This window comes from Marmota flaviventris, chromosome 3 (assembly GCF_047511675.1).
Source record: "Marmota flaviventris isolate mMarFla1 chromosome 3, mMarFla1.hap1, whole genome shotgun sequence".
Lineage (NCBI taxonomy): Eukaryota > Metazoa > Chordata > Mammalia > Rodentia > Sciuridae > Marmota > Marmota flaviventris.
In genome coordinates, this window is record NC_092500.1 from 165,599,224 (window position 1) to 165,624,350 (window position 25,127).

Sequence of the window (25,127 nt, forward strand, 5' to 3'; positions counted from 1 at the left end):
TTTTTAAAAAATAAACTTAATAATTAACACCTGAATAATTCCAAGTTAATGGTGTTCTCCAGTTCTTCCTATTAGGTGTTCATCATTCAGAAAGATAGTAGTACTAAGACTATGTTAGGAGTATGTACAGATATCATATCTTTCATTAGAATGTGTTTGTAATATTTACATCTACTATTGAAATATTCCTGTATAATATTGTCTTGGTATTGATATTATTAGTGAAGCTATAAGTAGATCCTTTTGTTTTCTAACAGTTTAGTAATCTGCTGGCTGAAGAAATCATGTATGCTGTTTGTAGCATCTGCTGTATCTCACATACAAACATGTACACACAAATACACATGCTCGCTGCTATGATACTTTTTATAATCAAGAGTAGTTTTGGCAAGTGCTGGCGAGGATGTGGGGAAAAGGGTACACTTGTAATTGCTGGTGGGACTGCAAATTGGTCCGGCCAATTTGGAAAGCAGTATGGAGATTCTTTGGAAAGCTGGGAATGGAACCACCATTCGACCCTGCTATTCCCCTTCTCAGACTATTCCCAAAAGACCTGAAAAGAGCATACTACAGGGATACAGCTACGTCAATGTTCATAGCAGCACAATTCACAATAGCTAGACTGTGGAACCAACCTAGATGCCTTTCAATAGATGAATGGATATTAAAAAAAATGCATTTATACACAATGGAGTATTACTCAGCACTAAAAAATAACAAAATCATGGCATTTGCATGGAGATGGATGGCATTAGAGCAGATTATGCTAAGTGAAGTTAGTCAATCCCTAAAAAACAAATGCCGAATGTCTTCTTTAATATAAGGGGGGAGGCGACTCAAAACAGAGCAGGGAGGAAGAGCATGAGAAGAAGATTACCAGTAAACAGGGACGAGAGGTGGGAGGGAATGGGAGAGAGAAGGGGAATTGCACGGAAGATGGAAGGAGACCCTCATTGTTATATAAAATTACATATAAGATGGTGTGAGGGGGAAGGGAAAAAAAGAGAGAGAAATGAGTTACAGTAGATGGGGTAGAGAGAGATGATGGGAGGGGAGGGGAGGGGGTATAGGAAGGGGATAGGAAGGGCAGCAGAATACAACAGACACTAGTATGGCAGTATGTATAAACATGGCTGTATAACCAATGTGATCCTGCAATCTGTACACGTGGGAAAAATAAGAATTCATATCCCATTTGAATCAAGTGTATGATATATGATATGTCAAGATCATTGTAATGTTTGGAGCAACAATAAAAAATAATAATTATACATGATAAAGAGAAAAAGAGAATAGTTTTGGTGCTGTGTTAATATTGTTATAGTTATAGGTTAAGATGAAAAAATTAAAAGATGAAGGTCCAGTGCGGTGGTGCATGCCAGTAATCCCAGCGGCTTGGGAAGCTGAGACAGGAGAATCGAATGTTCAAAGCCAGCCTCAGCAACTTAGCGAGGCCCTAAGCAACTTAGCAAAACTCTGTCTCAAAATAAAATACAGCTGGGGAAGGGCAGGATTGTGGCTCAGTGGTAGAGCCCTTGCCCAGCATGTGTGAGGCCCTGAGTTCAACATCAGCACCCCACAAAAAATAAATGAATAAAATAAAGTTATTAAAAAACAACAACAAAAGGCTGGAGATGTGGCTCAGTGGTTAAATGCCCCTGGGTTCAATCCCTGGTACAAAAAAAAAAAAAAGTTGGGAGAGCTCTGTCAATTCTAGGGTTGTCTGTTATCTTTGTGTTTGATCTGTAACATATTAGTAAAATGGAGAAATAGGGGATGAGTACTAAACTTTTAACAAACATTCCGTGGTATATCATATATATAATCTTGAAACAAAATCAGCTCATATCATCTTGGATTTTCCCTTACCTCCTATTAAAAAATAATTGTTTTAATTCTGGATTTAGGTTTCTTAATTTTTTTTTCAGTTATCCTGCAGTTTGTGAATTTTTGCAGAACAACAATTTATTATCAATAATCAGAGCCCATGAAGCTCAAGATGCTGGGTAAGTTAAATTAAAACTATATCAAATATCACTGCAGAGTTTTTATCTTTAATATCAAGACAAACAAGCTATTATCTCTCTTCCAGGTATCGAATGTATAGGAAGAGCCAAACAACCGGCTTTCCATCACTTATTACAATTTTCTCTGCTCCCAATTACCTAGATGTCTATAACAATAAAGGTAAAGGAGTCCAGTGATATTTGAGTTTGAATTTGTAAGTAACTGTGATCTCTAGTGTAAATATGAGAGTATGTGTTATTTTAATTTTAATTTTGGGGTGCTGGGGATTGTGAACTGAGGGCCTCATACTTGTTAATAAGCACATGCTGTACCACTAAGCTATACATGCAACCCAAGATATTTTTGGCACCCCTGATAGGGACCCTATCCCCTATTTTCAAATAAAAATTTTAAATAAGCAGAAAAGATGTGTTTAGCATGTGTGAGGCCCTAGGTTCAATTCCTACCACCTTAAAAAAAAAAAAAAAAGATAAAAGCAGTCTTAATTGAAACAAAGCTAACAAATTTAAATTTTATACTGCTGTATGATCGTCATCTTCTAAGAATTATTGGGTTCTTTATTAATATAAAAGTGATTAAAATAAGTTTGTACTGCTCAGTCAAAGCATAAGAAGAATAAATAACTTCAGAAGTATGTCAGAAAAGTTAGCATAAATTGTGGGTTTTGGTGAGTTTGTTCATAACAGTACCTCAAAAAATTACCATTTGGTGTTTTAATGTTTGTGAATTATTAAGCTATTTTTGCTTTTCTGGAGATACGGTATGGATAGAATGAATAGCATACAAAAAATAAGAAAACAAAGAAACTCCTTCATTTCAGTCCAAGCCCTGCCAGAAACTAACAGTGTGACTTCCGGTGAGTCACATAATTTTTCTAAACTTCAGTTTCCAATAAAAATATGTATCAAATATGTGCATGCCTTTTTTTTCCCAGAAATTCTACTTCTAAGACTTTTTCTTGTGTTTTTTGAAATTTTTTGAAATTTCAAATTATGATTCCTAAATTTTCTATCAGGACAGTGGTCCTACCAAAAGCTTCATGTCTCTGTAACTATTTTATTGTTTATAAAGTATGACTATAAAATAATAGGACTTTTAAAACAAACATGCCAAAATGAATATATCCAGATGAGTATTGTCCCTTCAAAGTAGTTACCCTGGGAGGCCAGATTCGTATTCCAACAGTGCAGTCATTGTTCAGAAACATTTTTGGAACTCCTCTTTTGGCATTGCCTTCAGAGTCTTCGATACATTCTTTTGATTATCCTCAATGATGGGAAATCTTCGTCCTTTGAGGGTGGATTTGATTTTTGGACAGCCAAAAGTCATTCGGAGTCAAGACTGATAAATAAGGTGAGTGATCCAGCTAGATGATACCATTTGGGGTCAGAACAAGGTATGATTATAAGGTAATGAGACTGTTTCTCTCATGTTGCTTGTGCACTGGCTCTGGAGGCAATTCCAGAAGAGTTCCAAAAGCATTCTGAGTAATGGGAGCATCTTTGGATTAATTATATGGCAAGGCAGTAAATTGTGTTGAAAAGAGCACTAAACTAGGATGCTGAATTCCTAGTTTAGTCCTGCTTCGCTTTTCAGTGTGTCATTCTAACTAGATACTGAACTTCTCTGGGCTTCAGTTGATCTTTAAGATACTTGTCACATAGAGTTGTTGGAGATAAGATGGACTCATGAAAATGAATATTCAGCATTGCTTTAAGTATAAAGTATAAGTGATCCTGTAATGTTTTGCTGTTATAGTTCCTGATGTGATAACATCAAAGGACCACACTCATCTGATATATAAGGTCTCGTGTGTTTGTAGTTGGTGGTTTCTTAAGTCTCATTACTTTATAGTCATACCTTGTATATGCAGTTGGGGAGAGAAATTTCAAAGAAATCCACAATATACTTAATATTTAAAAGTAAACTCTTGAGAGCTAGGGATGTAGCTTAGTGGTAGAACACTTGCTTAGCATGTACAGGTCCCCTGGGTGCAAGCCCCAGTATTGGAAAAGAAAAAAAAAAAGTAAACTATGGAATGACATTCTCATTTAAATCTGATTTATTGTCACTTCTTCTCAGTGACTTTAAATTCTCTCCTAGCCTTATGTTTTCTTTGTATTTCTCCTAATTCTTCTCTGAGCTATCTTATAATGCTCTGCTTCTCCCTCGGTTCATTCTTTCTTATTTGCTTTTTTCTAATTTTTCCTATATATGAACGACTGGTTTTGTTCGGTTTCCTCCCTTATCAATGGAATGCACTGCATGTGTTGTTGGGTATCCTCACAGAATTCTGTGGCCTTTCCCTGGTATTTGTAGTGAAGACTCCCTTCACTTCTTTTTCTAGCTTCCTTATTAGGAGTATGTGTTGATTGCCCAGTGGGCCTATCAGTGTGTCAGCTGAAAATTGCCACCTAAATCAGCAGCACAATGCAACTTAGCAACTCATTTTCTGCCCCATTGTAATCTGGTTTTATTCTTGAATTATTCTTCAGTAAACCTTTTAAGTCACGGGCCATTCTATTTGGGTTTTCCTGTTAGCTTTGATGTAATTAGTAACTTATCTCAAAGTAATCTTGTTGTTTCCTAAGTGTTGTTTTAGGAAAAAGGCATAAAATATGACATCTGAAACAAACTTGGTATGACTCAATTACTCCCAGTACAAGTGCCTTTTTTTTTATTAAAAAAGGAAACTCCATTACCCTTCCCTGCCTTATCTTTCTTCTAAAAGACACTTCAGTTAGGATTTGTTTTATAAGATTCTCATTCCAGGTTTGTTTTTGCTGTTGCTGTTGTTTTGTTTTGTTTTTTTCCTGTCCCCTGAAACATACCTGAACACAATTTTTTAAGCTCTTCTTTCTAATCATCCCTCATTGAGATCCACCTCCCACTTCTTTTCCTGGTTTAGATTGAGGGATTTGTTGAATGATATTATATTCATTGAACCTAAATAAAATACATGTATGTGAAAATAATAAGTTGTGTACTCAGCAGCTAGGGTTGTTTTTAGGAACTGGAAATCCTATATTTGTGTATTTTCTTTTTAGTCAATGATGTGCATTTTAGGCATTCAGTAACCCAAGTTTTAGGGACACAAGGCTGTCTATCCTATGACAAAGAAATAGGCACCAGGAAATGACTATAGCAATCATTTCTGGAGAACTACTGCATCTCATTCTATTTTCTGCCTACAGTAAAAATAATTAAAAGAATAGCGCAAATAGCATTGCAGGTGATGCAGACTAAGGAATTAGATACAGAAACATTTAAAATAGAAAGAAAATCATTTTGGCATCAGAGTGTGTGTACAACTGTATGAACTGGTTAATATTAAACATTTATACCTTGCTGGCAGTATACTGTGAATAGGAATAATGGGCATTTTTAAAACCCAATCTATTGTACAGAGATGGTTTAATCTACTTTTGACCATTAATTACAAATTACTCCAAGTTTACCATTTGTATCCCCCACAATGAATTGATAACTGCTGTTTATAAACTCTCAAGAGAGTTTATTAAAAAGCTTTGGGTCTGGCTAAGGACTAGCAAAACAGGCTGTATCAATTTGATGAGCGATATTTGCCCTCAGAGGAGACATGTGTCTGGTAATCCTTTGGCCTGTTAAAAAAAAAAAAATTATGGGGAAATTTTTCTCACGTAGAACCAAGGATTCTATAGTTACTATGCAGTGAGCTCTTTGAAGGTACAGAGCTCAGTTTCTTTTGTGCTTTTTTTTTTTTTTGAATTTTTAATATTTTTTTTTTTTAGTTTTTTCGGCAGACACAACATCTTTGTTTGTATGTGGTGCTGAGGATCGAACCCGGGCCACACGCGTGCCAGGCAAGCGCGTTACCGCTTGAGCCACATCCCCAGCCCCCTTTTGTGCTTTCATTATATGAGCTCTTAGGTAACTTTTCCTTGGAATAATTCTTAAGAGAATGAACTATATAAAATGCCTAAAATTTTTCATCTGCCTTATACCTAGTCTTGAATCTCCATATGGAAACTAAATCCCTGATTCTCTGTAGTGAGTACACAGCTGTACAGAGCACACCAGTTGCCATGTCATGTTCTTCTGTGTCAACTTTTCTTTTTCTTTTTTAGCTGCAGTGTTGAAATATGAAAACAACGTCATGAATATCAGACAGTTTAACTGTTCTCCACATCCCTACTGGCTTCCAAACTTTATGGATGTTTTTACATGGTCTTTACCTTTTGTGGGGGAAAAAGGTAAGAGAACTGAAGCATGCTTCGAGACCCTCCATTGTCTAGTGACTGAGCACACGTTGTATTTGCAAGAGACCCCTGGACTGTTCACAAATGTTTTTCTTAAAGTACATCAGAAATGTTTGCTAATAAGTAGTTGTCCAAGTGTTGTCAAGTTGTTAAAATAATAGTCACTGTACCATTTCCTCAGTGATTTTTTTTTCAGTACTAAGAGATTTAAACGGGAATTTTTTAAAAAAAAATAATTAATTATTTGGGTTTTTTTAGTTATAGGTCGACACAGTATATTTTATTTTTTTATGTGGTGCTGAGGATTGAACCCAGGGCCTCATGCATGCTAGGCGAGCGCTCTACCTCTGAACCATAACCCCAGCCCCTTAGACAGGATTTATTGTCCTTAGAATTTATTTGTACAGCTACACAAATAAGCTATGTAAACATAAAACAAGACTGTTGGACCTAGGCTTTTTGTAAAATGGGAAGACATTTTTTTTCATGTGCATATCTGAACAAAAGGCTCTAAACAGACATCTTATAAAACCAAGTAATTCTGCCAAAAAATCCTTAAAGCCTGCAGTCTCTTACAGGAGAAAGCAGTCTACCTGAATTCTATGTAAACCCAGTGGTCTACATTTAATGCCAATACTTTGTAGCTATTTTTTTTAAGTTGTCGATGGACCTTTATATTTATTTATTTGTGGTGCGAAGAATCGAACCCAGGGCCTCACACATGCTATGCAAGCGCTCTACCACTGAGCCACAACCCCAGCCCCTACTATAGCTATTTAATATTATATTAAAACAATGTTGTGTATATTTATTGAACATGTGAATTTATTTAGATATCCATAATACTTAAGAAAATGTTGCTTGTGAGTTGTGTAACACTCTTGTCTTATGTAGTCACAGAGATGCTGGTGAACATCCTCAACATATGCTCCAAAGATGAATTGATTGAGGAAGAAGAAGGTAAGCTATTCCTCATTTGAATTATAAACCTAAGACATTTCAGGTTGGATTTCAGTTTATTTTGAATTTTTTTTTGTCCTATTAAGATTATTAATGTTCATCATAGAAAAATAAAATTTGAAAAATACAGGAAATCATAAATTGAAAAAACACTCACCGTAATGCTATTGCATAGATACCCACTGTTCACATCTTGATGTCTACTGTGCTTTTATCTTCGCATATATTCTTCTCTCTCATTTTTCTTAGTCACAAAAATTAGGTTTTGTAATGGTATAGGAACATTTACTTTTTTGTAGATTAATTTCTAATGGTTACATAGTTGTTCATGTCAATCATTTTTGTATTAAACAATCCCATGTTGTTGGATATTAGATTTTTTTCCAATTTTTTGCTTTTAAGACCTCTACTGTTTTGAAATTTTGTTCAGATAAATCTTTCCACATACTGTCAACAACCAGTGTTTATTACATGCCTAATACGTGCCAGGTACATGTTTAGATCCTTGATCTCAAAAATCTTAGATTCCAGTGTAGGACAGACAAACAAGAAATAAATATAACTCAGATGGTGACATACGCTATGAAAGAAAGTAAAGCAGTATTAGAAAATCAAGAATAGGGGCTGGGGATGTGGCTCAAGCAGTAGCGTGCTCGCCTGGCATGTGCGGGGCGCTGGGTTCGATTCTCAGCACCACATAAAAAAATAAAATAAAGATTATGTCCACCGAAAACTAAAAATAAATATAAAAAAAAAGAAAATCAAGAATAACTGGAGTGTAACTCAGTGGTAGAGTGCTTGCCTAGTATGTGCAAGGCCCAAAGTTTGATCCCTAGCATTGCAAAAAAAAAAAAAAAAAAAAAAGGAAGGAAAAAAAAGAAAAGGAAAAAGAATAACATTTTCTTGGTTGTTTACCAAGATTTTTGGAAATTGCATTTGTATAAATTAGTATCTAAAATTTTATATCTGAAGCTGGGTGTGGTGGTACTCTCCTATAATACCAGCTATTCTGAAGACTGAGTCAGAAGGATCACACATTTGAGGCTATCTGGGCAATTTAGTGAGACCCCATATCACAATAAAAATTAAAAAGGGATATAGATGTTGCTCAGTGCTTGCCTAGCACATGTGAGGTCCTGGATTCAATTCTCAGTAGTACCAAAAAAAAAAAAAGTGTGATTTTAAAAAATAAAGTAACTATGCTAAGAAACAAAACAAAATTATGCTTACTTAAAGACTAGATTGAGGATCCAGGCACAGTGGCACATGCTTGTAATCCTAGCAGCTGGGGAGGCTGAGGCAGAAGGATCACAAGTTCAAAGCCAGCCTCAGCAACTTAGCAAGGCCCTAAGTAACTCAGCGAGATCCTGTCTCTAAACAAAATAGGGCTGGGGTGTGGCTCAGTGCTCAAGTGCCCCTGAGTTCCATCCCTGTTACAAAAAAAAAAAAAAAAGTTTGAGGAAAATGTAAAATGGAAGATAGGTCAGCAGATGCAATCTAGAATGAGATATGAAGAGAAAAAAGGAAAGTGCATAAAAAGTGCATAAGAGACATAGAAAATACCGTGAATAGCCCTAACATATATGTGTTTGGCATTTTAGAGAATGGGGTAGAAGTAATATTTGAAAAGATAATGGGGGCTAGGGTTGTGGCTCAGTGGCAGAGTGCTTGCTTCACAAATGTGAGGCATTGGGTTCAATCCTCAGCACCACATAAAAATAAATAAACAAAATAAAGATATTGTGTCCATGTATAACTAAAAAAAATTTTAAAAAGAAAAGATAATGTGTAAAATTTTACCAAAATGACAAGACATTCAGCCACAGATTGAAGAAGTCCAGTAAACAGAATAAATACAAAGAAAACAACACCTAAACACATCATAGAAAAAGTACTTAAAATAAATACCACTTTGTTTTCTTTTTTGGTGCTGGGAATCAAACTCAGGGCCTTGTGAATGCTAAGCATGTGTTCTGATCTTAACACTGAGGTATACCCCCATTCCAGAGGAAATCTTAAAGCAGCCATCACCCCCCGCACCCCGCAAGAAAAGATTACCTTCAAAAGAGAACAGTGGAACTGACAATAGATGCTTTGTGGAAACAGTGGAAGCAGAAAAGAATAGGGTAACATTTTCCAAGTACTGAAAGATAAAAACTGATAACCTAGAATTTTGTACCTAGTAGAAATACCCTTTAGGAATAAGATGCAATAAGCATTTTTCAGACACACCCCCTCCCTTTACCATAAGATTTTTACTAAGAGCATTATCAGGAGATATACACTAAATGAAATTCTACAGATTATTATTCAAGCATAAGGAAAATGCCAGATGGAAGTTTGAAGATTCAGGAAGGAATGAAGAGTAGAGTAGTAGACGATATGTGGGTATATCAGATGAACATAGATTTTATTAAATGATAATAGTAAGATTTTGTTGAATTTAGAAGAATTAAAATACATGACAAAAATAGTGGAACAAATACAGTTAAAATGTATGAGGACTTCCCATCTGGAAAGGAGAGAAAAGTACCCATTAACATTATACTTAGATAAGTAAGAGATATATGTAATCTCTAGGGTAACCTGCAGAAAAGTTATTTCAATTATATAACTTTCAAATTATAGAAAAAAAATGGAATGATGGTGGCACATATCTGTAATCCTAACTACTCAGGAGGCAGTCGCAGGAGGATCACAAGTTCAAAGCTAGCCCCGTTTCAAAATAAAAAATACTAAGGATTGGGGATATAGCTCAATGGTAGAGTGCCTGTGGATTCATTAAATGTAAATGGATAAAGGATAGATTGTCAGGTTAGGATAAAAGATTTTATGATGTTTTATAAGAGATAGAGCTAAACCATAAATATACTTTTTATACTTTAATGTATGTGGAAGCAAAAGGACAGGAATAAATATGTAACATAAATACCAACCAAAGAAAAGCTGATATAGATAGATTGATATTCTGTAAAGTGGATCTTGAAAAAAAATGATTGACAGTTTCAAGTTTATATACAGTGAACATGGCTTCATAATATGTAAAGCACAAGTTGATAGAACTATCCACAATAATAGTGCAAGAATCTAACAAATATCTCTCAGTAACGAATAGAATAAGTAATTAAAATCAGCAAGATTATAGAAAATTAAAACAACACAAATCAATGAACTTGACCTGATGAACATTTAAAAAACACCATGTCCAATGCATGTAGAATATACCTCCTTTTCAAACACACTTGAACATTTACAAAAGTTGGCCATATTCTGATCAACTTTTCAGATTTCAAAGGTTTAAAATCTAATGAATATGTTCTTTGATTATATGAAATGAAGTGTAATTATCAGTAACAAAAAATAAGTAAAATATTCCCATATTTTAGGAGATTTTAAAATATACTTATCTGTGGGTCAAATGAGAAATCACAATGAAAATTTCAGTACAATATTTCAAACTAAATGAAAATTAAGAGCATTACCTGTTGAAACTTGTGGTGTACAGCTAAAGCTATGCTTAGAGGAAAATTTATAGCCTTAATATAGAAAATAAGAAAGGCAAAAAAATCTGCCCTCATCAAGAAATCATCAAAGGACAGATAGCACATTAAATCTAAAGACACTAGACAGAATGAAATAAAACATTAAGAGTAGTATTACCAAAATATAAAACAAAATATAGCACAAAGGAACAGCAAAACCAAAGTGTGTTCTTTTGAAAACATTAATACGATTAATGAGCCCCTAGTAACGTTGAATGGGTAAAAAAGAAGACAAAGAATGGGAATGTAGCTCAGTGTTACAGCATTTGCCTAGTATGCAAAGGCCCTGGGCTCAGTCCTTAACAGTTTAAAACAGAAGAAGATGGGCGGGCCAGGGTTGTGGCTCAATGGTAGAGCACTTGCCTAGCATGCATGAGGCATTGGGTTCAATCCCTGGCACCACATAAAAACAAATAAAATAAAGGTATTGTGTCCATCTACAACTAAAAATATATGTAATTAAAAAAACAGAAGAAGACAAAAATAACCAGTTCCAATACTCAGAACACATAACCACAGGTCAAAATCTCTCATTTAAAGTCTTCCTACAGGGGCTGGGGATGTGGCTCAAGCGGTAGCGCGCTCGCCTGGCATGGGTGCGCCCCGGGTTCGATCCTCAGCACCACATACAAACAAAGATGTTGTGTCTGCCGAAAACTAAAATGTAAATAAAATATTAAAAAAATAAAAAAACAAAGTCTTCCTACAAAGAAAATACTAGGCGCAGATAGCATCACCAGCAAATTCTACCAAACATTTAAGGAATAACACCAGTCTTATACAGATTATTCCTGAGAATAAAGAAGAAATGCTGTCCAACTTATTTAATGAGGCTAGTATAATTATGATACTAAAACCTGACAAGGATGTTAATTTAGATACGATGATTGTAAACAAAACACTAGCAAACTAAAACCAGCAGTATATATAAAAAGGGTGATACCTCCCAGTCAAGTTGATTTATTCCAGACATACTTAGAGATTTGATATTCAAAATATTATCAGCATATAAGAAAATAATGGTATTTTTAAAAAATTTATAGTTGTAGATGGACAGCATGCCTTTATTTTATTTGTTTATGTTTATGTGGTGCTGAGGATCGAACCCAGTGCCTCACAAGTGCAAGGTAAGCACTCTGCCACTGAACTACAGCCCCAGTCCTGAAAATAATGGTCTGTTTAATATTTAGTTTACATCCATTTTTAAAAAATTAAACCTTATCCCTATCATATTCCAAACACAAAAATAAATTCCAGGTGGATTTTCACATTCAAACATGAAAGGCAAAGGGGCTGGGGTTATAGGTCAGTGGTAGACGGTTTGCCTAGAGTGAGTCCTTGGGTTCAATCCCCAGCACTACCAAAAAAGAAAAAAGGAAAAACAATAGCTTATAATATTGATAATGTAAAATATCTTCATATCCTTGGAGAAGAAAAAAATTTCTTAAAAGGACTAACCATATAGGAAACTATTAATAAATTGGGCAACATTAAAAGTAAGAAATATTTTATTCAAAAAAATTATTTATTTTATTAAACAAATGAAAAGAAAGCTACAAAGTGGTAGAGAATTTTGCAAAACAGCTAACAAAAGGTCCATTTGTGAAAGATATAAAAAAGCCAGGCATAGTGGCACACACTTGGAATCCCAGCTGCTTGAGGGGCAACTGTAGCAGGTATGGATGCATGTTTGCACAGTAAAACTATATAAAGATGGCAAGAAAACAATTCCAGTGAAAGTAAAAAGAATGATTTCCTTTGGGGAGGGGCCTGTGGGGAGCTTCTGGGACACAAGCATTGTTCTGTTTATTAATCTGAGTCGTGTGGTTTTATAGGCATTTGCTTTGTAATAAATCATTGAGTTATATATTTGTTTTTTGTAATTTTCTGTATATTTCTTATACTGTATAATAAAAAGATTTAAAAAGTTACATACTCACAAAAATGAGGAGATTTTTATAGAAATTTTTGGAAGCTGGAAGAACAAGCGCCTTAGTATTATTGACTCAGCTGATTCAGGGAATCTAAAGCCCAAGTTAGCAATAGGGAATGCTGAGTCCCAGCATCAGTTGCTAGAATTGGGAACTGGGGGAGTGTGATGGGCTAACATAAGTAGATTGGATGAAAGAAGTTAAAGTCCTCATTGCCACTGAGCAGCTGCCACTTCTCCAAGTCTGGAGGCTAATCTCTTTTTTAAAGTGTAAGCCAAAGATTTCTGAACTGGGGATAAAAACAAGTGAAATAAATTACCAAATGCATGTTCAATTCTCTAACTGAGGCCTACCCTGATCCCTCAAAATAAAGCTCAAAGTCAGCAGCCCACATCCTGAGTCATGAGCAAATAATAAGGACTATCAAACATCTAAATAGAGTCTCCAGGAGACACAGAAGAAAATGCAAAAACATCTTGAGTCAACTTGAAATTTTGAAGGTTTAAAACTTAAAAAAGGAAACTATCCTCTGAAAATAACAGAAGATATTGATTCCATTAAACAAAATCATGAAGTTCTCATTAGATTTGTAAACTGTTCTTTCCTGTATTTTTGTTATTTGTTTTGTTCCACAAATGTCATCTTTTTCTTTGTCTAATGTTATTTTCATAATGTATGAGAGGTAGAAAATATTTGGTAAAAATAGATGAGAATTCATGCAAAACCATTAAGCTTTTAAGAAATGGAAGAAATGACTGAGACCATGACTGTGTTTAATGTTCTATTCTGGCACTAAGATATCAAAAGTTACAGCCTGCTTCCCTCAGTGCAATTCACTTTGATTTTTTCCTCTTCCGTGAACACTCACATTTCTTTTCATATTTCTGTTTTCATTTCTTTGTTTCTTGGTGTCTCTTCTCTCAAAGATCACTATATTTAAAGCTATCAGAAAGGTACCCAACTAAAATGTACTAAGAGCTTAATACTTGCTGTCTGTCCAAACATGATCTATTAGTTAGATGTTTTCAATTGGTAGTTGAACAATTTCACACAGCCCTCCATCCTCTCTTTGAGCAGTAATGTCTGGGTTTTCTCTGGACCTGCAGCTCCATCCAGTAGGACTGGAGGTGAGGAAGGAAAGGTTGAGCTTTCTTTTCTTTTTTTTTTTTTTTAGCCATCATCTGGTGCATCCCTGGATGTTGGCCTTTCATGGGTGGACTATTTCCTAGATCTTAGATGAGAAAAAGCCATGAAGTCTTGCATTAACTTTGTCTATGTTGCTTTCTAAAATACCCATCCTTGTAATTTGTACTGCATACTTGTCAGTAATACTGTGAGGAAATAACTCACCTGTGTGAGCAAGGGAAACTTATAAAAATGAGTGCAACCCTCACTAGGTTCAGGGGAGCTGGCTGGACCTTGTGTTCACATGCAGACGACAGTTTCTTGGATGATCACCTGCCTGCCCTTTGGCAGCCCAACCCTGCACCAACTCTAAGGTGACCCACAGAATTCTGAAAAGAGACCTTTGCTATGGCACCTGTCTTTGAGGTTCATGAGCATGTGTCTCACTCTTCACTGTGTTTACATTTCAGAATCACAGGAGTTTCCACCCCCTGTAGATCTACTCTGTCTTTTGTGGCCCCTTCCTTCTCTACTTCACTTTTCCCTCCTCCAGGTTATTTTTGTTTGTTTGTTTGTTTCTTTGTTTAAAAAAACTAAGGCCTTGATTTCTATAAAAGAAAAAGTTTCTCTTAAATAAGAAAAACATTTCATCCTGCATTTTTTAAAAGCCAACCTGTTGACACATTTTTTTAACCCACTTTTCCTTTGTATTCTCTAAGGAGGTACTTCAGTTCGAAAAGAGATCATCAGGAATAAGATCAGAGCCATTGGGAAGATGGCCCGAGTCTTTTCAATCCTTCGGTGAGGATCAGTCTGGCACAACAGTGTGGGATAAAGTCGTTTTGAAAGTAAATTAGGAGTTAATTTAGTTTTTTTATAATTGGGATTTGGTATTGAAACTGCAAGTCTTGACATTGAGAGGTGGAACTAGATTTAAGGCAAACATTCACTTGGTTCTAGCTTAGATGTGGTATAAATAGTGGTTTAGTGGGGAATTTTAGAGCCAGATTACCTGTGTTCAAAGCCTGGCTCTATCTCTTAGTTGTGCAGTCTTGGATTTAATCTCTGTGCCTCAGTTTCCTGTACATAAAATGAAAATAATAATTGGACCAGGTTCACAGGTTGTTAAGTCGATTGAGTTAAATGATGTATGGGGCATAGTGCCTGGCTGTAAATGCCTTGATTAAAAAACAAGACCTGGCTGATTGTTTAAAATTGAAATATTTAAGGAAAATATCCCTTTCTTTGAGTTAGGGACTGGATCAGAAGTAGTGGAACCTGCTTTCCATCTCTGTGCCTGTGAGTGCTGTTGACTTTGCTGAATGATGGCTCCCTGGCATTAACCAGGACTTCGGTGTTCCTTTGCAGGGAAGAGAGTGAGAGTGTGCTGACTCTCAAGGGCCTCACTCCCACAGGCACCCTCCCTCTGGGTGTCCTCTCAGGAGGAAAGCAGACCATTCAGACCGGTGAGTACTCAGTACACCTTACATGATGCCTCTCTTATGCAACGTGTGCCCCCCCACCTTACCTAGCAGTCAAGGTAAAATTAAAAGTAAGGCATTGTTCAGTAAACAATGCTAGAGCAATTGGACATCCATCTGCAGGAAAATGAATCTAGACTCCTACTTCCCTCTGTGACAACACTAATTCCAAATGGATTTTAACTTATGTAAAAAATAAAACTCCTAGAAGGAAGTATGGAGAATAGGCATCAGGGTAGGCAGAGTCTGTAGGTAGGACACAAGTACTAATCTTAAAAGAAAAATATAAATTGAATTTCATTAAAATCAATTTATCACCAGGTGCAGTGGTGCATTCCTGTAATTACATCAACTGGGGAGGTGAGGCAGGGGGATCATAAGTTCAAAGCCAGCCTCAGCAACTTAGTGAGGCCCTAAGCAACTGTGAGACCATTCCTGTCTCTAAAACATAAAAAAGGGCTAGGGATGTGGCTTAGTGGTAAAGCCCTTGGGTTGAATCCCTGGTACAAAAAAAAAATAATAATTTCTCTTAGCCAGGCACAGAGACACATGCCTATAGTCTCAGCTACTCAGAAGACTGAGGCAGGAAGTTCACTTGAGCCCATGAGTTCAAGACCAGCCTGGGCAACATAGCAAGACTGTCTTAAAACTTTTTTAAAAAAATTTTCTTAATGAAAATTAATAATTAAGAGAAGGAAGCCGGGTATGGTGATGCATGCCTATAATCCCAGCAGCTCAGGAGGCTGGGGCAGGGAGGATCACGAGTTCAAAACCAGACTCAGCAACTTAACAAGGCCCTAAGTAACTCAGTGAGACCTTATCTCTAAATGAAATACAAAAAGGGCTGGGGATATGGCTCAATGGTTAAGCTCTCCTGGATTCAATCCCCAGCACCAAAAAAAAAGAGAAAAGACAAGGCACAAACTGAGATATTTTTGCAATGCATATGTCTTACAAAGGACTTGTGTTCTGGGTACACAAAGAACCACAAATAATAAGAAAATTAAAATATGGTCAAATGATTTTTTTAAAATAGTTGTAGGTGGACACAGTACCTTCATTTTATTTATTTATTTTTGTGTGGTGCTGAGGATCGAACACAGTGCCTCACATATGCTAGACAAGTGCTCCACCACTAAACTATAATCCCAGCCCCTGGTCAAATGGTTTTAACAGGCATTTCACAAAAGAGGATATCAGAATGGCCAATAAACTTAGAAAAGATGCTGAATATAGTTGTTCTGGGAACTGGATATTAAGACCACAGTGAGATACCACTACATACACACTAGAATGGCTAAAATTTTTAAATATGACAATACCAAGTATTTGTGGAGAATTAGAACTAGATATCCTGGTGGGTTTGGAAATTGGTTCAGCCACTTTGGCAAACTGTTAGGTAGTAAAGCTAAACATGTCTACCCCATAACCTAACAGTTCCATGCCTGGTATATATCCCTGAGAAATTAGCACATTATTTCACCAAAGAATGCACGAAAGGATGCCACTGTAGCTCTATTAAAAGCTTGGGGCTGGGGTTGTGGCTCTGTGAGACAGCACTTGCTTAGCATGTGTGAGACACTGGATTAGATTCTCAGCATCATATATAAATAAATGAACAAAATAAAAGTTCATCAACATGTTAAAAATAAAACAGCCCCAAGCTAGAAACAACCCAAATGTCCACTGATGATAGAATTGGTAAATAAATGGCATTGTACTTATGCGGATCACATTGTAAATTTAAGAAGCCAGACACAAAAGAGCACAGACTGTCTGATGCATATGATGTTTACTACTCATTCATAAGAGAAGTCAGAGTAGTGCTTGTTCTGGTGAGGGAATATTGACCCAGAGGAACCCTGGGACTTCTGGAGTGTTGAGCATGATCTGTATCACTGTCTTTGTGGAGTTACACATGTGTAAGCATAAATAAAAAAGAGTTGAGCTGGATGCACACCTGTAGTCCCAGTTACTTGGGAGGCTGAGGCAGGAGGATTGCAAATTTTAGGCCAGCCTTGACAGTTTGGCAGGACCCTGTCTCAAAATAAAAACTAAAAAGGATTGGGGATGTGACTGACTGCTGGAGAGCCCCTGGGTTCAATCGCTAGTACCAAAATAAAAAATTTTAAAAAGGAATTGAGCTATACACTTCTTCTTTGGGTCCATATGATATATTTCATGAGTAGTTTATACCTTAATAAGGACAGTTGTGAGAGGTTAGAGTTTCTCAGTCGCAGAAGGTGTTTACCTCTTTGCCTGCAGCCTCTAGTACCATGGTTACCTCTTCAATTAGAATATCACTTCTAAAACCTATATGGGAGCTAACTTCTAAGCAGAGGGCTTGGTGTATTCCTAGAATGAAAAACTTGATGCTTTCAGGATGAACATAGATTTGGTCAAACAGGGAAGGGACAACATCACATCCTGGAATTATTAATTCTAGGCCTGAAAACTGTCAGAAGCATTACATCTTAAAGTTTCACTGCTTTTTTTTTTTTTGCTCCCTTTGTTTTGTTGAGCTCTTTTTGAAATTTCTTTGGCTTTGTTTTTCCTCTTGTCTCCTGCCACATACAGGAGTCTTTTTCCTCCTGTGGAAATTTTACTGCTGCGGACTTGAAGGAATAACCTCCCTCATTTTTTCTTTTTTATGGGATAGGATTCCTCTTTTTCTTTCTCTTTCAAATTGAATGCTAAAATATTAGAATTTAGCTCTTTAAAAGGAAGACTGAACATTTTTTCCTTGTCTTTTATTTTTTTAAGAGACAGGGTCTCTATATGTTGCCTGGGGCAACTGGAACTCCTGGGCTCAAGAGATCCTCTTGTCTCAGCCTCCTGATTAACTGGGACTACACTCGTATGCCACCATGCCCAGCTTAATTTATTTTCTTATTTCCCTTAGTTTCACAGAAAGAATCAGTAAACTATTTCAGATTGCAGGTTTTTTCCCCTCGAATAAATGTGCAGATTTTTAGTAATTTATTTATTTATTCTAATTTGTTAAAGATGACAACAGAATGCATTTGAATTCATAGTACACATATAGAGCCCATTTTTCATGTCTCTGGTTATACACAATACCATTCGTGTCTTCATACATGTACTTGGGGTAATGATGTTTATCTCATTTCACCATCTTACCAATCCCCGCCCCCCCGCCTCCTCTCTTCCCCTCCCTCCCCTTTGCTGTATCTAAAGTTCCTCCATTCCTCTCATACTTCCCCCCATCCCTATTATGGATCATCATCCTTTTATCAGAGAAAACATTTGGCATTTGATTTTTTGAGATTGGCTTAATTTACTTAGCATAATATTCTCCAACTCCATTCATTTACTTGCAAATGCCAGGATTTTATTCTCTTTTAATTTAACATATATATATATATATATATATATATATATATATATATATATATATATATATATGTTATATCTATCTATTTATCTATCTCCATTTCTTTATCCATTCATCTACTGAAGGGCATCTAGGTTGGTTCCACAATTTAGCTGTTGTGAATTGTGCTGCTATAAACATTGATGTGGCTGTGTCCTTTTAGTAGTATTTTTAAGTCCTTTGGGTATAAACGGAGGAGTGGGATAGCTGGGTCAAACCATGGTTCCATACCCAGTTTTCCAAAATATCTCCATACTGTTTTCCATATTGGTTGTACCAATTTATAGTTCCACCAGCAATGTATGAATGTGCCCTTCTCCCCACATCCTCGCCAACATTTATTGTTGTTTGTACTCTTAATAGCTGCCATTCTGACTAGAGTGAGATGAAATCTTAGAGTAGTTTTGATTTGCATTTCTCTAATTGCTAGAGATGTTGAACATTTTTTCATATATTTGTTGATTGATTATATATCATTCTGAGAAGTGTCTGTACATTTCCTTGGCCCACTTTTTGATTGGGTTATTTGGTTTTTTGGTGTTAAGATTTTTGAGTTCTTTATATACCCTAGGGATTAGTGCTGTATCTGGTGTGCAGATTTTTTTAAGCAAAATGCTTTTCCACTATTGATTTGTATGGTAATTAGTCATATAAGATATTCTGGGTAAGGTGTGGTGGTGCATACCTGTAATCTCAGCTATTTAGGAAGCTGAGGCAGGAGGATTGTGAGTTCAAAGCCAGCCTCAGCAAAAGTGAGGCACTGAGCAACCCAGTGAGACCCTATCTCTAAATAAAATAGAAAATAGGACTGGGGATGTGGCTCAGTGGTCGAGTAATAAGGATATTTTAGAGTAATAGGAAGTAAAAAGTAAGATGGGTAATGAAAAAAGCAATGTCCTATAGCTTTCTTACTTGAAAAGTTTTGAAAATTTGTTAATTTACAAAGTTGTTTTAATGTAAGCCAATTTTTTGTAGATTTTGAAAGAACAAGCAACAAAAAAATTAAGAACAAGAAACAAAATAATTTTATAGATATGTTATTTGGGAATTTGTTTATAATTCTTGGTCACCTTTTGTGCTCAGGTCCCACCTATCAGTTTTCTTCATTTCTCATTTGAATGGGTGGTTTTTTTTTGTTTGTTTGTTTGTTTGTTTTTTATACCAGGGATTGAACTAAGGGGCACTCAACCACTGAGCCATATCCCCAGTCCTATTTTGTGTTTTACTTAGAGACAGGGTCTCACTGAGTTGCTTAGCACCTCACTTAGTGCTGAGGCTGGTTTTGAATTTGCAGTCCTCCTGCCTCAGCCTTCTGAGCCACTGGGATTACAGGCATGCGCCACCCCCTGGCTGAATGAGTGTTTTAATCAATTTAGAATTATTTCTTGATCCTTCTGAAATCTATAGAAATCTCCAAAAGTGTTTGACTAAAGTTACTGCCAACTTTTATACTTTCTTCTCTCTTATTGATTGACGGGAACTGAGTTTATCATTTTCATATCAGAGGCAGTTCCACAGGTTCATTGGCAAATTGCAGCATTGGCTAGAAAAGACCTTTTACTCTTCATGCAACTTTACTTGAAGAGTTTTTAACCAACAATATCCCATGGCCTTAAAACATATGTTCATTTTATACTCCATCTTGTTCCAAGAGGGATTGGAGTGAGCTACAGTATGCCTGTCATACAGTGAAGTGACATTAAAGCACAAAAGAAATCAAAAGTAAAGCCACCAGTCAGCCACAGATTTGACACAAAGCTTCCTAGTAGCCAAAATAAAGAGGAAAGCCAAAACAGATCAAAATTCACAAAAACTGTAAGACAAAAAATCAGATCAGTTAAAAATTGGACTGCAGGGCTGGGGTTGTGGTTCAGTGGTACAGCACTAAAAACCTTTACACTACAAATGGTACTGTCAAGAAAGTGAAAAGACAACTCACAGAATGTGTGAAAGTGTTTGCTAATCTATCTCATAAGGGACTGATATCTAGAAATTATAAAAACCTTTTACAATTGAACGATGAAAAAAGGCATCACAACTTAAAAAATGGATAAAAAATTTGAATTGAAGTTTTTCCAAAGAAAATGTACAAATGGCACATGAAAAGATTTCTGACATCAGTAGACATTCAGGAAATGCAAATCAAAACCACAACGAAATACCACTTCACAGTCACTCCGATGGGTACAGTTAAAAAAAAAAAAAAAATGTTGATGAGGGCTGGGAGGAGCTCAGTGGTAGAATGTTTTCTCAGCATGTACAAAGCCCTGGGTTCCATTCCCAGAACTGAAAAAAAAAAAAGATGAGATTCTGGAGAAATTGAGTCCCTGGTACACTGCTAGTAGGACACAAAATGCTGCAGCTTATTTGGAGAAAACAGTCTGGAAGTTCCTCAAATGATTGAACAGAGTTACTATATGATCCAGAAATTCCAGTCCTAGTTATTTTGCTCTATCCCCCAAGAAATGAAATACATCCTCACAAAAACTTACTTGCAAATGTTCATAAGTGGCATTCTTCATAATAGTCCAAATGTGGATACAACCCAAATGTCCGTCAACTGCATGAGCAATGTTGTGTGTGTGTGTGTGTGTGTGTGTGTGAATGCTATTTAGCATAAAAAAGAATGAAATATAGGTGCATGTTTCCACATTCATGAACCTTGAAAACACTGCCAGGTGAAAGAAGTCAGTCACCTGAGTCAGCATATAATATGATTTCACTACATGAAACACGCAGAAAGGCAAATCTATAGATACAGAAAATAGATGAGTGGTTGATGAGGGTTAAGGGAAAGAGAGGTGAGGGAGGAAAATGGGGATGAGTAGGATTTTGGGGGAGAGGGGTGATGAAAATGTTTGAAACAAATTACAACCCTAGATATCTTAAAATTATTGGCTTACATACTTTAAATAAGTGAATTTTATGGTATATGAATTTTATTTCAGTAAAGATGTTAAAGAGAAAAGGGGGTAGTGAGGTGGTAGAACTCTTGCCTAGCATGCACAAAGCCCTGGGTTCAATCCCCAGTACCACCAAAAACAAAAAGAACAACAAGATGTTAAAGAGAAAAAACTATTGAGTTAGTTTTATATAACTGTTTCTTATACTGTCCCTTAAGATGGGGTGCTGTCTTAATGTCCAATATGAAAAGCAATACTAGGAGAGCCCACAGTGATGTGATACTAGTACACACTAGTACCATGGAGATTTTTAAACTCTTTTTGAGAGAGAGAGAGAGAGAGAGAGAGAGAGAGAGAGAGAGAGAGAGAGAGAGAATTTTTTAATATTTATTTTTCAGTTTTTGGTGGACACAATATCTTTATTTTATTTTATGTGGTGCTGAGGATCGAACCCAGTGCCCCACACATGCCAGGCGAGCTCGCTACCGCTTGAGCCACATCCCCAGCCCCAGAGATTTTAAACTCTTAAGTAGACCATACAGTTTTAGGAAAAGCTTATTCTCCCACTCCAAACAGTCATAATCCTGGTGTACTATTAGAAAGCACTGTCATTTTCTTGTGCAGTTTATTTGTTTTATGGCGATTAGAGAGGGGTGGCATTGTTTGGTGGACAAACAAAGGCATTTGTAAGTTTATTCCATGCACCATTTTTCACTTTGCTGTAGGAAGTCAGCTCTGCAGTTCTGTTTCTCCTCTTGTGGTGACTGTAGAGCCTTAAGAACAGCAAACTTGCTGCTTGTTTTTTTCCCCTGCCCTTGATAAGAAAATTGCTATTGAAAGGAATGATGGGGCTGTCCTGTAAGATCTTGCCACAACCTGTCACCTTGTCATATATTAGATTTTTTTATTGTCTGAAAGAGAAGGCACTGATTTTTAGATTGCTTCCATTTCAATCACTGAGGGAGGGCCAAGGTAATTTGTCTTCTCTCTTGCACACTGAATGGAAGCCTCTGCCACATCTCTAATCCCAGATTAGTTTCTCTAATCCTGAATTTGTATGGGAATTGAATAGTTCTATGCCTTTGCCAGCTTAGTAGTCCATTCTCAGACAAGAAATAACCCCTCACTTCTAACTCACTTTTCTCTCCTTCCAAATGCCAGTCTGTTCTTCAAAGGCCACTCTTTTTTTAATTAAGTAATTAAAAAGGACAGTTGGCCCTCACATAAGTCCTTTAAGAGCAAAAAAAGAAAAGTAGTTTTAAATAAGTGTTTTGAATGGGACCCAGCAGCTTGTTTAATATCATCTGAGATATAATAAACTAAAACACAGTTGTGATGTTAATTTGTTTGATTCAACAAATAATTTTCATATATGATATGCAGACATAAACCAGCATTGGCTATTTCAGATGAAGAGAACAACGTTCTGATGCCACCAGGAATGTTTACAATCTATAAAATCTCTGGAGACCTCGTATTTCAACCCAGTCTAGTTCCTCTCAGTAACCCTTGACTTCTCTGACTAGTGGACCTAATCAGGACGGGGTAGGCTAGCAGCCCGCCCCTGGGGTGTGTGCTGGCAACGATGCTGTTGGTTTACTCATTCTTTTTCTGTCTTCGTTTTTGCATGCCACTGCTCCTGCCCTCTTACAGCCACAGTAGAAGCGGTAGAGGCCCGGGAAGGTATGGCCGTACTACTCTGATAGATGTGCTCATGTGTCTGTCTACAAGTTTTTAAAAACTTTTTCAACATTATAAAACTTTTATTTATTATATCACTAGAACTGTAACAATGAGGAAAGAAATAGATAACCCTACCATGTTCATGTGCCCTGTATTTTTATTCATTTCAATGACCTTCACCTCGGCTAAAGTCCTTGCTGGACTGTGTCAGTGTCATTGCAATGACCGAAGCTTAAGCAACTGGTGTTGAGAGGTGAAGAGGTTAATCATATGTCCCCTCCACATATAAGAGCCATCCATTTGATTAAGAGACTCAGGCCAGCCTCTTTATCTAATGACACTAAAAGTTATTAAGAACAGAGGCAAAAGTAGGGTAGAATTTAGTTTGATTCATTTCTGAGGTTGCCCTAAGGCACTCAAGCTAAATTATCATTCTTTTGGTGGAGACATATATTAAGTGGATGGAACCTGTTGGAACTGCTAAACCTGTGTTATAAATTTGTTTTATTAGATAAAGTGGTTCAAAATGGAAATTCCTTTTCTTATTGATAACAAAAGTTGAATCGGAAGGAAAATACCTAGAAGCTGTGTTGATGGTTCTTATATTCAGTTCCCAGTGGTGCAAGATAAAAAGCTATTGTAAATAAAAATATAGCTCTCTGTTGCTTTTTTGTTTTGTGGTCAATGTGGTATTTGTGCTTGAAGCAACTTCTCTGTTTAATTTGCTTTGTTACCCTAGGGTTGCCATTTTTCTGGCATTGAGCATGTTTCTGGCCCATTAAAAAACTCTTTCTCCAATGTGTTGGGGCTAAGAACTTGTTACTTGTATTCCAGGTCTCCTTCTGCCATGATTATTTGCATTGAGATTTTATGAATCTTCATATTGAGATTTTTATGAACATTTCCATTTCTGTTGCCCTTCCTCATGGAAGCAATAGTTTTAGACAAGACTGATTCAATCAAATGTTGCCTTTCCCTTCACCAGTTATGTGCTCCCTGGCCACCTTTCAGTGTGTTCCTAGGATGTTGCTGTGTGCTAAAAATTGTTAAGCTGTTGTTTGCTGCCTAACTGAGCACTCTCCACCCCCTTTCCTGTTTTTCTATAGCCATCAGTGGGTTTTCACTTCAGCACAAGATTCGAAGTTTTGAAGAAGCACGAGGTCTGGACCGAATTAATGAGCGAATGCCACCCCGAAAAGATGGCACAAAACACGATGGGCCAGTGAACTCAGTATCCCCTGCACGCCCAAACCCCGCACACCAGAGCGACCAAGGGAAGAAACCCCTGTGATGTCAGAGTCCTGCTGCTGCACAGGTGGACCCCAAACTCACGAACAAATCTTATTTATTTATTATTGGAAGAATGAAACAAAAACAACTCAAAACAACTTAAACCTGGAGGTGCATTCATAATTCATTCTGCATTTATTCTGTAAGAAAGGTGACAGTTTTATAAATTTTTTTAATTTATGTTAAATATATAAAAAAGTACATCTGTTTTGTTTTCCCCTTTTTCCTCCTCAATTTTTAGGAACTAATTTGTTGTCAATACATATGTGAAGTCTTGTGCTATAAAGGGACCTTCCCCTAATAAAAGGGCCTTGGAGACCTCAACCCTGGGTTTCTGACTTGAACTAGACAGCCTTTTCTCTTGTTTTTGGAGGGTAATATCTTTCATTTAAGATTAATAGTTTTTCAAACTCAAGATTCTTATCCTTTCTATGTAGTGCCATTGGAGAAAGGCCTCTTAGATTTTAGTAGCTAAAACTGCTTCTTTTCTGATAGAAAACATGATTATTCTAGAACTTCTAAGCAAATAACTCTGTTTTAGTCAGCTTTTTC

The 25,127-nt window shown here is 36.5% G+C and overlaps 1 protein-coding gene across 2 annotated transcripts in view; it reads left to right on the top strand.

The window, feature by feature from the left end:
* The window catches only part of Ppp3cc (protein phosphatase 3 catalytic subunit gamma), a 71,958-nt gene extending 47,039 nt beyond the window's left edge, over positions 1-24,919 (top strand). Inside the window, exons 7-14 of one of the 2 annotated variants that reach the window (XM_027926906.3) lie at positions 1,929-2,006; positions 2,093-2,187; positions 6,135-6,260; positions 7,161-7,226; positions 14,544-14,625; positions 15,193-15,290; positions 23,256-23,285; positions 24,392-24,919. In XM_027926906.3, the coding sequence (XP_027782707.1) occupies positions 1,929-2,006; positions 2,093-2,187; positions 6,135-6,260; positions 7,161-7,226; positions 14,544-14,625; positions 15,193-15,290; positions 23,256-23,285; positions 24,392-24,576 (760 nt within the window). In that variant the 3' untranslated portion in view covers positions 24,577-24,919. The remainder of the gene's footprint in view (positions 1-1,928; positions 2,007-2,092; positions 2,188-6,134; positions 6,261-7,160; positions 7,227-14,543; positions 14,626-15,192; positions 15,291-23,255; positions 23,286-24,391) is intronic. The other variant, XM_027926907.3, reaches the window with a different exon arrangement.
* The last annotated feature ends 208 nt before the right edge of the window (positions 24,920-25,127 follow it).